This window comes from Mandrillus leucophaeus, unplaced genomic scaffold (genome assembly GCF_000951045.1).
Source record: "Mandrillus leucophaeus isolate KB7577 unplaced genomic scaffold, Mleu.le_1.0 Scaffold22, whole genome shotgun sequence".
In the NCBI taxonomy this organism is placed as follows: Eukaryota; Metazoa; Chordata; class Mammalia; order Primates; family Cercopithecidae; genus Mandrillus; species Mandrillus leucophaeus.
The window spans coordinates 6,351,636-6,364,342 of record NW_012102254.1 but is presented as its reverse complement, the minus strand read 5'-3'; the positions used below and the strand labels follow the sequence as shown (position 1 = coordinate 6,364,342).

Here is a 12,707-nt window from a genome sequence, read left to right as displayed (position 1 = left end):
TTTTTTTTTTTTTTTTTTTTTTTTTTTTTTTTTTTGAGACGGAGTGTCTTTCTGTTGCCCAGCCTAGACTACAGTGGTGCACTCTCAGCTCACTGCAGCCTCCACCTTCCAGGTTCAAGCAATTCTCCTGCCTCAGCCTCCTGAGTAACTGGGACTATAGGTGCATACCACCACATCTGGCTAATTTCTGTACTTTTAGTAGAAATGGAGTTTCACCATGTTGGCCAGGCTGGTCTCGAACTTCTGACCTCAAGTGATCCGCCTGCCTTGGCCTCCCAAAGTGCTAGCACTACAGGCGTTAGTCACTGTACCTGGCCAGAATCCTGTATTTTTATACAAATAAAATTTTAAAGAAGCCTTAAAAAACTGATAAATGCTTTTTTCAAAAACTGAAACAATACAGGAAGCATCAGCTCCCCTGTGTGCAGCAGCAGGACAGGAAGAATGCACTTGAACTGACCGGCTGCCACTCAACTGCCAGGCCTGGGACTGCCAACTCTGCCAGGGCCAGGCATATGATAAGCACTTGAATATTTACTGAACAAATTCTCATGGTTAGACCATTTCTGCATTTTCTTCTTAATGAAGAGAGGCTCTGAAAGGTACAACTATGTGGCCACAGATGTTGAGGCTGTGGAATGAAGTCTAAAATCGAGGTCTTCCTGTTTCTCAGCCCAGCACTGCCCCTCAGCACTCATGTCCATCTTCCCTGCCTCCCATCTCACACACATAGAAAAGATCCTCAAAAACTTACTGAGAAGGGCTGGGCACAGTGGTTTACGCCTATAATCCCAGCATTTTGTGAGGCCAAGGCAGATGGATCACCGGAGGTCAGGAGTCCAAGACCAGCCTGACCAAAATGGTAAAACCCCATCTCTACTAAAAATACAAACAAAATTAGCTGGGCATGGTGTGGTACACCTCACCAAAAAAAAAAAAAAAGGGGGGCGGGTGCTTACTGAGAAGGAAGCTACATGGTGCCTGCAGAGCGCTCTTCTGAGTTTTAACATGTACTCTTCCCACTGAGAAGCCAAGAGCCCTAACCCTAAGTGCTGTTCCAACACCCGTCACTTTACAGGGCTACAGTTAGTCTCAAGTCAAATTAGATAATACGTGGAGATGGACTTTGTATACTGTAAGCCACTGTGTCCAAAGACTAGTTACTGGGCTTTTTTTTTTTTTGAGACAGGGTCTTGCTGTGTCATCCAGGCTGGAGTGCAGTGGTGCAATAACGACTCACTGCAGCCTTGACCTATCTGGGTTCAAATGATCCTCCCACCTCAGTCCCCCAAGTAGCTGGGACTACAGTCACATGCCACCATTTCAGCTAATTTTTGTAGAAACAGGGTTTTGCCATGTTGCCCAGGCTGGTCACGAATTCCTGCACTCAAGCAATCTGCCTACCTTGGACTCTAAAGTGCTTAGATTACAGGTGTGAGCCAACATGCCTGGCCTAATTTTTAAATTATGTATAGAGACAGTGTGTCGGGGGGCAGTCTCCCTATGTTGCCCAGGCTGGCTTGAACTCCTGGCCTCAAGGAATTCTCCCACCTCAGCCTCCTAAAGTGCTGGTATGACATGTGTCAGCCACTGCACCCAGAAGTTAGCATTATTTATGGAGACTTGCTGACCCTATCTAGAGCTGATATTCCTCTGGGAAGGTAGGAAAGGATACCTGCTAAAGGGTCCATGGCTCAGGGTCCTGTTCTCAGCTGCTCAGGTACCATGGGAAGAAGGGAAGGCTTCCCCGCACTCCTCTATATTGACAGTTCAGAGGGCCACACCCATCCCCAGACAAGCTGGCTCACCAGCAGGAAGAGTTCCCCGGGCACCACACACTTGCTCACACTCACCCTCCATGATGTCCCATCAAGGTCCCTCTGCAGCTCCTCCAGCAAGGCCACGGCCTCTTCGCCACTCTCAGGATTATGGAGCTGCACCCAAACCCGGAGCTCCCCAGGCAGGATGCTCAGAAACTGTTCCAGCACCAGCAGCTCTAGGATCTGTGCCTTGGAGAGAACGTCAGGCCTCAGCCACCAGCGACAGAGTTCCCGGAGCCGGCTCAGAGTTTCTAGGGGCCCCGAAGACTCATGGTAGCGAAGCTGTCTGAAGAGCTGGCGGAACAGCTCCTGGCCAGGGCGGTTGAGCGTCTGTGGCCTGGCAGCCTGCACTGGAGTATAGCTTTCATCCTCTTCTTCCTTCTTTATTGTCTGAAGCCGCCCTCGCTCCCTCGAAGACTGGGCCTGGGCTGGATAGACAGCATGCCACCTGCCTGGAGGCATCACTCCTGTTCAGGGACTAACCAGAAGAGCACGAGCTGAGTCCACCTTAGACGTGGGTCCTCAGAAGTATCTTCTCAGCACTGCAGTCAACAATGCCATTTGCTGGGACATCTGAAGTCATCGGCAAGTGACTGAAATAACCAGCATTTCTGTGCACGAGGGGATGAGAGAATAAAGTCCATTATACATGGTGCAGTTGGATTCTGCTGGTTGGGATCATCTTTGTATGTATAAGAAGAGCGTTTCCACAGATATATATGCCAGTATCAAGTAGACCAGAGCTAGGTTGTTCCCCACTGAAGTAAGCTAAGAAAATATCCCACAATAAAACATATGCTGAACTTATACATTAAAACTTTGTAAAAAACACAAAAGGATGATGAAAAAAGTCAGAGAAGATCTAAACAAATCAACAGACATACCATATGCATGTATGGGAAGATGTGACACAGTAAAGATGTAAATTCTCTCCAAATTGATCTATAGGTCTAATGCAATTTCTACCAAAATCTCAACAAGATTTTTTGTAGATATAGACAAACTTATGTGGAAAGGCAACGGAATTAGAATAGCTAAAATTACGATAGGTCAGGCGTGGTGGCTAACACCCATAATGCTAGCACTTTGGGAGGCAGAGGTGAGTGGACAGCCTGAGCTCAGGAGTTCGAGACCAGCCTGGGCAACATAACGAAACCCCGTCTCTACTACACATACAAAAAATTAGCCAGGCATGGTGGTGCGTGCCTGGAATCCCAGCTACTAGGGAGGCTGAGGCAGAAGAACCACTTGAACCTGGGAGGCAGAGGTTGCAGTGAGCCAAGATCGTGCCACTGCACTCCAGCCTGGGCAACAGAGCAAGAGTGTCTCAAAACAAGCAAGCAAACAAACAAAACCAAAAAACAATTATGACAAAGAAGAATAAATTGGGAGGGATCAGTCTGAAAACAATCTACCTGATTTCAAGACTTAGAGCTACATTAATCAATTCTATGTAGTACTGGTGGAGGAAGAGGCACTTAGGTCAATGGAATAAAATAGAAAAATCAGAAACAGAACCACAAAAGAATGCCTAACTGATTTTTTAAATATCAAGTGTGATTTTGCTATTATATTTTAAAATATCTCAAATGAGCAATTCAAAAACCAACAAAAAAAATCCTGAGAATCCCCTAGTTGATTTTATGACCCAACAATGAGTTACAAATTATAATTTGAAAACTACTAATCCAGCTTCCCACTCAACTCTTGTATTTATTTTTATAATTTATCATAAAATGTGGTGTTCAAGGGTTCAAGCCACTTTCAGGAGGTAGCACTTTGTGAGGCCGAAATGGGTGGACTGCTTGAGATCAGGAGTTTGAGACCAGCCTGGCCAACATGGCGAAACTCCAGGTCTACAAAAAACACAAAAAATTAGCTGGCCATGGTGGCATGTGCCTGTAATCCCAGCCATTCGGGAAGCTGAGGCACAAGAATTGCTTGAGCCTGGGAGGCAGAGGTTTGCAGTGAGCTAAGATCGTGGCACTGCACTCTGCACTCCAGCCTGGGCAACAGAGCGAGACTCCATCTCCAAAAAGAGACTATCTGGAGTATATTTTGGGCTCTGAAGGAATGTTTGTTTCTTCATACCTGGGGAAGGAGCTTGTGCTACGAATCACATCACTATGTAGAGGAGTCCACGCCTGCGATACACAAAACTGATTCTTTTTTTTCCCTTTTTTTTAAAGACAGGGTCTCTTTCTGCTGCCCAGGCTGGAGTGCAGTGGTGTGACCATGGCTCACTGCAGCCTCAAACTCCTGGGCTCAAGCAATCCTCTTGCTTCAGCCTCCATAGTAGCTGAGACTACAGGCATGTGACACCACAGATAATTTAAAAATTATTTTTAGAGATGGGGCCTATGTTACCTCAAACTCCTGGCCTCAAGTGATCGATCCTCCCACATCAGCCTCCTTAGTAGCTGGGATTACAGGCATGAGCCACTAAACTTGACCTCCAATCAATTTTTGATAAAGATGTAAAAGCAGTTCAAAAGAGGAAGGGTAGTCTTCTCACCAAATGCTGGAGCAATTGGACATCCACAGGCAAAATAAGGAAAACTGACCAAAACCTTGCCTCTTGTACACTTGAATTCAAATGGATCAGACTTGGCCGGGTGTGGTGGCTTATGCCTGTAATCCTAGCACCTTGGGAGGCCTAGGCGGGTGGATCACGAGGTCAGAAGTTCGGGACCAGCCTGACCAACATGGTGAAACGCCGTCTCTACTAAAAATACAAAAAAAATTAGCTGGGCGTGATGGCATGCACCTGTAATTCCAGGTACTCAGGAGGCTGAGGCAGTAGAATCGCTTGAACCTGGGTGGTGGAGGTTGCAGTGAGCCAAGATCGTACCACTGCACGCCAGCCTGGGCAACAGAGTGAGACTTCTAAAAAAAAAAGGATCAGATTTAAAGTTAAGCCATAAAACTATACAACTTTTAGAAAACAACCCAGGAGGCTAGACGCAGTGGCTTACACCTGTAATCCCACCATTTTGGGAGGCCAAGGCAGACGGATCATGAGGTCAAGAGATTGAGACCATCCTGGCCAACATGATGAAACCCCATCTCCACTAAAAATACAAAAATTAGCTGGGCATGGTAGCGCATGCCTGTAGTCCCAGCTACTCAGGAGGCTGAGGCAGAAGAATCACTTCAATCCAGGAGGTGGAGGTTGCAGTGAGCCAAGATTATGCCATTGCACTCCAGCCTGGCAAAAGAGCGAGACTCCATCTCAAAAAAAAGAACCCAGGAGAAAACCTTTAGGATCTAGGATGAGGCAAATAGTTCTTAGGCTTGATACCTGTGATATTATGATACATATACACATTGGTTTTTATCCATGGTTCGTGGCTCCTAACTCCCATAGCCTTTATTTCCTAAGTGATTAAAACAATAAGCATATCTTTTGTTGAATTATTTGGCCTTTGTCCTTGGTTCCTGAAGCAGCTTTGGAACTTCAGAGTGATAAAGGTAAGCCAGCCTTTTGTTATAATATTGGTGCGTTTTAGGCCTCAGAAGCAGGACTCAAAAAATAGAACATCTCTCTCTGACCTTTTCTTGCCCTCCTTTCACCTGCTCCTTTTTCTCCCCAAGGCAGGCCATAGAAAGTAAAAATACAGTCATCTTCCGCCTTTTCCGTCTTTCTGCTGGCCGTAAATTCTCTGACCTATCATATCTGATTGTAGGTCATAAGACACCCATTTCGGGAGTCCTGCCTCATACTCAGTAAGTCAAAATGCTGCATAGAGAGGCCAAGAAGAATTTGAACTAACAGCCTGAGTGTCCCCACTTAGTCTATTAATACGAGATCCAACTTTTTGTCCAGTCATGTTTTACATGGTTGTCCATGCTTCAATCATGCTTATCCAATGAAGTCTCCATAAAAGGTCCAAGAGGATGGGGTACAGAGAGCTATGGACAACTGCACTTGTGGAGGCTTGCAGGAAGGCGAACAAGAACTCATCCATGTGCCAGGATAGTGGCGCAACCCAACTCCACAGCAACAAAAGCTCCTGCACCCAGAACACTGCCAGACCTCCCCCTATGTATCTCTTCATCTAGTTGTTTATTGTATCCTTTAAAATATCCTTTATAATAAACTGATAAATGTGTTTCCCTGAGTTTTGTGAGCTGCTCTGTCAAATAAATTGAGCAACACAATCAGAAAATTAATCAACACAACAACAACAAAATAAAACACCCGGAAATAAAGCTAAAAAAACATGTACAGGATCTTAAAAGAGAAACAAAAGACATAATAGACCTGAATACATCTTAAGTATGGAAAGACAAATCTTTTCACAATGCCAATTCTTCCTAAGGTAATGTGTGGTTAATAAAATCCCAACCAAATTCCACTATCTCTTCTTAGGGCTTGATAAGCATATTCTAAAATTCAAGCAAATGAGTAAAAGGGCAAGAATAGCTACGATAACTTTTTAAGAGGTGAAAATATTTGTTCTACCTGACATTAAGGCTTACTACAAAGCTACATTAATGAAAACACTATTACTGAAGGAATATACAAATAGTAGATAAAAGAAACAGTACATACAGAATCCTGACATGGGCTTAAGCATACATATACATTTGCTCTATGATAGACGCAGCATTACAAATCAGTGGGAAAGATTAGACTATCCAATGAATTGCATTGGGACAACTGGCTAGCCAAATTAAAATAACAAACAAAAAAAAAAACCACACACCAAAAAAATGAATTCTAGTTAAAGATTTATACTAAAAAGGCACTTTCTTCATGCCCCAGGAATTTTCCTTTTAAGACTCTCCCCTGAGAGCCAGCCATGGTGGCTCACACCTGTAATTCTAGCACTTTAGGAGGCCAATATGGGAGGATCACTTGAGCCCAGGAATTCAAGACCAGCTTGGGCAACACAGCAAGACTCCGTTTCTATTAAAAAATGAAATAAAATAAGAATCTACCCTGGAAAAATAGATGCACGGTATACAGACATTTACATAAGTGTACACTACAGCACTCTATAACATAATATTGAAAACAATCTACTTGCCCAACAATAGGCCTAAAGAAAAGTGAGCCAGGCGTGGTGGCTCACGCCTGTAATCCCAGCACTTTGGGAGGCCAAGGCGGGAGGATCACAAGGTCAGAAGATCAAGACCATCCTGGCTAATGTGGTGAAACCCTGTCTCTACTAAAAATACAAAAAATTAGCCGGGTGTAGTGACAGGCACCTGTAGTCCCAGCTACTTGGGAGGCTGAGGCAGGAGAATGGCGTGAACCTGGGAGGCAGAGCTTGCAGTCAGCCGAGACTGCGCCACTGCACTCCAGCCTGGGCGACAGAGCGAGACTCCGTCTCAAAAAATAAATAAATAAATAAATAAAAATTTAAAAAAGAAAAAATAAAAGTGAAACTGCCTTTGCAAAATTGTGACTGACACAGTGAAAGAGATCTAACTTAACTGATTCCATCTTGCTTCTAACCTCCAAGCTGTCTTTGTTCATTCCTGGGCAAAGGCTGAACTAACTTTGGGAGAAACTTATAGTTTAAACAAAGACAGTAACAGCCCTTTCCCAAAGCAGACCTCCTTCTTGCCTGGGGACTAGATTGCCTTTATAGAACTAACATTAGCCACAAGATTAGAAATTATGGTTTAGGAGTCATGCAGCTGGAAGCTACAAGATTCTGACCCTCCCTAACTGCTCCTAAGATCAGTGCCTGAGATACCGTGCAAACCCTGCACTTGATGGATTAGCTGGCACAACCCAGATCAATAAACTGGCTCATCTGATCCTGTGGCCCCCACCCAGAAACTGACTCAGCACAAGAAGACAGCTGCGACTCCCTGTGATTTCGTCTCTGACCAATCAGCACTCTTGGCTCACTGGCTTCCCCCCATCTACCAAGTTATCCTTAAAAACTCTGCTCCCTGAATGTTTGGGGAGACTGATTTGAGTAATAATAAAACTCTGGTCTCCCGCACAGCCAACTCTGTGTGAATTACTTTCTCTATTGTAATTCCCCTGTCTTGATGAATCAGCTCTGTCTAGGCAGCAGGCAAAGTTTACTCCTTGGGCGGTTACAAATCTGGGGGCTTGTCCGGGACTGCCCTTGTGGCTACCTGCCTCTGGTTCAGTGGCCCCCCTCCAGCGATGGATCCAGAAGGCAGCCCAAGCAGCCACCTAGTTCTTTTGGAACCGGGGGCTGATTCTGGTACTCTCTCTACTGGTGGGGCACTGCCGACCCAATGTGCACAGATTTAATAGAATGGAGAAACAGTCCTGCGGGGACATCCCTTAACTGCAGCCCTATCACAGGGTATCTGTCTGTAGCCCCACTGCAGGGTGTCTGCATTGGTGAATATCCTAGGCGTTGCCAATGCCTTCTTCCTTCTCCCAGCAGCTTCTGTGGCCCTATGGTGTGGTGTCTGTAGCCCCATTATGGGGTGTCTGTTTGTAGCTCCACCATGGAGTGTCTGTGTCTGTAGCACCATTGCGGGGTGTCTGTTTGGCTCCTGAGGGACTCTTTCTAACCAGTAGGAAGAGTCCTGGTTTGGAAGACTTCTAACTCAATGAGGAAGATTTAGAGGTTTCTCAGACCGAGAATAGGAGGATAGTTTAGTTAGGGATCTGATTTGGAAGGCCTTCTGTCTGCCTCACCTTTGCATGTGTTTGTTTATGTGGAAGGGATCTCAGAGGCGTTCCTGATAGAAGTCCAGCAGGCCTAACTCAAAGAACCCTCCTTATTTGTCTGGTCACATTCGATGAGCTCTAAAGGCGGCTCAACGCTCAACAGGTCTGTCTCTTGGATGACTATCTGCTCTTCCCCTTGCCCAGAGACCCCATTGTGAATCACCATTCACAGGTTGTCCCTTCCCATCTGGAATGGATCAAAGACAACAGGGACCAACGGGAAGAAGTTTGAGCTCCGTCAGGTTGGCTTTGGGTGCTGAACAAGGTGACTAATGTTTGTTTTGTTATGTGTGTTTTGCTGGGATAGAAAACGTTATTTCGGTTCCCCATGCAGCCTGTTGGGCAAATTAAGAATCTTGCCTATGGTTCCATAAAACAGGAAAGAGTGATTTTCTTTTGTAAAGTGGCTTGAACCCCACAGCTATGGCACAGTGAGGATGGTCATCAGAAGCTGCTCCATTCTTCTGGAAGCTGCAGAGAAAAGGAGCCCAGAAACCTGGTATGCCAGCAAAAAAGGGTAAGAAAGGCTTACCAGGCAAGTTTTTGGTCTCTCTCTCTTTCCCTTGTCTGGATAAACGTCACTATTGGTTTCTCTGCAAGGGTTTAATAGAAACTAGTCTTAGGCGGCAGCAAATCTGGTGTACTTTGCGCTAAGAATTTGTCTTTCTGTGTTCTGTAATGGAGAAAGGAGTATCACAGGATAGAATATGGGTTTAGGACCCCTATAAGCCTGCTTTTCAAGCCAGCCTAGCAGGTTGAACAGTTACTTTTTGCTACAGGTCTCTGAAACCAATATCATATGAAATGTGTCTTGTTTTCTGTCCTTAAGAGCTTAACCTTGTGACCACGTGGGGATACTTTCTCTTGGTTTCCACCATCCAGAGGACAGGAATTTTGAGGTTCGTGTCATAGCCCTAAAAATTATCTTGAGTAGTTAAAAAACTTTGCAAGCTTGCAATTGGCTTCTCTAGGCTCCTTCTGGGAAGAACCATAGAAACTGCTCATTGCTCTAACTCAGTAGCTAAGGCTTTGCTTTTATGACAATGGCAGCCTGGGTTCTATTCTTGGCTTCCGGAATGATTCCTTTCTGGTTTTTTATTTATGTAACTTTTCCATTTATTGAGGTTCCCCACCCGCCCATGAATAGTTTCTGATTTCCTATCTTGAATTTTCCTTTCTCTAAACTACCCTGGGGGAGATTCTAAATCTTGGAAAAAAAAAAAAAAGAAAGAAAGAAAAAAAAGAAACTGCTTACCATCTCTTTGAGACACCCGTGTGTCCATGGCTAAGTTATAACCTTAGTGAAATCTGATTAATTTCATGTGGGAAGTTACCTGCAGTAAAATTCAAAAGCCAAAAACATTGGCCACTTGGTATGGCTAAAGTTGGGTAATAAAAAATATTTAAAGCATTTTTTTAAGAGTGCTATGGTTAAAAGCTTAATTAAAAGTGGATAAACAAGCTATAGGTATATTTAAAAGGTCTCTTCTTTTTCTTCTTGGAACTTGTTTTTCTGGAAAAATGTTTTTTCTTCTCAGTTGACTGAGTTATCTTTCTTCCTTTTTTGTGTGTGTGTGTGTGTGTGACAGAGTCCCACTCTGTCGCCCAGGCTGGGGTACAATGGCACGGTCTCAGCTCACTGCAACCTTTGCCTCCCAGGTTCAAGCAATTCTTCTGCCTCAGCCTCCCAAGTAGCTGGAATTACAGGCGCCTGCCACCACACCCGGCTAATTTTTGTATTTTTAGTAGAGATGGGGTTTCACCATGTTGGCTAGGCTGGTCTTGAACTCCTGACCTCAGGTGATCTGCCTGACTCAGCCTCTCAATATGCTGGGATTACAGGTGTGAGCCACTGAGCCCAGCCTGTCTTGCCACTCTTAATGCACAGATGAGAGGCCCTAAGATAACTTCTGGTAGCCTGCGACTCATTGGGAAAAACAGACGAGGCACCACAGACCCTGTTTTGGGGGAAACAAACAAGCCACCTCTGTTTTCCTCATGAAATCATAGGAATTAAAAGCTGATAGATCTCTTTCAAAATTAAAGGCTCTGTTCTGTTTTGCGTTGTGTTATCTGACATTTTTGAGTATTGGGGTATCAGAAATTACTTCGCATTATGAGAGAGCTTTGGTGTGTAATAACTACGTATACTTTAAGGGACGGCTAAGAGTAACTACGGAGGGATACTTGATTCTGCACACTTGGATCAGAGAAGCATGTTCTTGGCCACCTGGAAGATAAGGAAACATCCCCACCTCCCACTGGGAGATGAGACTCCCATGAGAGATGGGCTGATTACAAAACGGGATAATTCGGTTTGGGTTGCCTTGCAATGAAATGCAGGGTAGAAGCACTGCACTGTCGACTGGTTACGGTAGCTCATGCCTGTAATCCCAGCACTTTGGGAGGCTGAGGTGGGCGGATCACTTGAGGTCAGGAGTTCGAGACTAGCCTGGCCAATATGGTGAAACCTTGTCTCTACTAAAATGCAGAAATTAGCCAGGCATGGTGGTGCGTGCCTATAGTCCCAGCTACTCGGCAGGCTTAGGCAGGAGAATCGCTTGAATCTGGGAAGCGGATGTTGCAGTGAGCTGACATCATACCATTGCACCACAGCTTGGATGTTGCAGTGAGACTCCATCTCAAAAAAAAAAAAAAAAAAAGGCAGCAGCAGCACTGCACTGTCTTCTCTAGCATTCCCCTCCTTTTGGGGATCCAGGAACCAGTATAAAAAGGCACCCTTAATTTTGGGGATCTGTCTTTGCCTTCAGCTGCTTACTTGCTGCTTATGAGGCCCTAGAAACACATGCTTTCCTGGCCCTGTTCCTCCAAGGGCTCAACTCTGAAGCCAGTAATCCAACCAAGAAACTGGCAAATGAAAAATCTTACAAGGGCTGAATCTTCTGTCTGTGTGTTTCTATACGTTGTATGTTTATATACATAAGAGCTCTGATTGGCTTAGGAAAGTAAGCGCTTAAATCAAATATTTTGTCAGAAAAATTAAAACTTTTAATGCCTTTTTGTTCACGTGACTTTAGTATTCTTTTGGAAATAAAGACAGTTTTAAAGATAAAATAAAATGTCTTGAAAATGGAGACATTTGGTCTAAATTAAGATATCAGATTTGCCAAATGCTTTAAGGTCAAATTGTTTCTTTGACTTCTGAGAATTGTTCAATTTACCTATTTTGGAGCATTAGATTATAGACAAGGCCTTGGGACATATGGAGAGCCATGCCCATTAGCTATGCTAAAAAGAGTCAGACCTTATCGTCATTTCTGTCTGATATCCTAGGCTCCACCCCAAATACATAATTAAAATCGCTTGCTTGGCTGGGCAGTGGCTCACGCCTGTAATCCCAGCACTTTGGGAGGCCGAGGTGGGCAGATCACGAGGTCAGGAGTTCGAGACCAGCCTGGCCAGCATGGTGAAACTCCGTCTCTACTAAAAAAAAACAAAAAATGAGCTGGGCATGGTGGCATGCGCCTGTAGTCCTAGCTACTCGGGCAGCTGAGACAGCAGAATTGCTTGAACCCAGCAAGTGGAGGTTGCAGTGAGCCGAGATTGCACCACTGCATTCTAGCCTGGGCAACAGAACGAGACTCCATCTCCAAAACAAAAAATCGCTTATCAGGTTTTCCACTAAAAATAAAATTTGCTAAGAGTTAACATTGTAACATTTAATTGAGACCACTGGAGAAACAGTTTTACATACAAGGTGTGTAGAAAATGTGTTTTTGGTAAAAGATTATAAGAAGGCATGGGAACACGGCTTTTGTTAAAGGGAATGTAATTTTGTCCATTTCAGAGGGTTTTAAGGATTGTCTTCACCTAAAAGAGGAATGGAACAAAACTGAAGGTTTAAGCAAAGTGAAAAGGGTTTGTGAAGGGTTGATCCTGTAAAAATTCTGTGGGTATAAACAAGTTGGCTAAGATTTAAAAGAAATTATTTAGCTTTTTTCCATAGGTTAAAAAATTAAAATCATAGTGATGTGGGGCCAAAATCCGGGCCCATGTGTCCGAATAACAGGGTTTTCTTAGAAAACTGATCTGCTGTTTGATGGAAAATTGTAAAGGGGTCTAAAAAGTTTATGAAAATCTTATCTTATGGTCAAACTAATTAAAACTGGATAGAGATACAAACTTTTATTTAAAAAACTAGCTTTAGGCCGCACACCGTGGCTCACGCCTGTAATCCCAGCACTTTGGGAGGC

At 44.3% G+C, this 12,707-nt stretch overlaps 1 protein-coding gene across 1 annotated transcript in view; it reads right to left on the bottom strand.

Moving 5' to 3' along the window:
* Nucleotides 1-12,707, bottom strand: part of ZNF445 (zinc finger protein 445) — a 35,746-nt gene that overhangs the window by 6,640 nt on the left and 16,399 nt on the right. The window contains exons 2-3 of the mRNA XM_011981132.1: nucleotides 4,931-5,051; nucleotides 1,854-2,431 (exon numbers count right to left, since the gene is read on the bottom strand). Of these exons, the coding sequence (XP_011836522.1) occupies nucleotides 1,854-2,282 (429 nt within the window). The 5' untranslated portion in view covers nucleotides 2,283-2,431; nucleotides 4,931-5,051. The remainder of the gene's footprint in view (nucleotides 1-1,853; nucleotides 2,432-4,930; nucleotides 5,052-12,707) is intronic.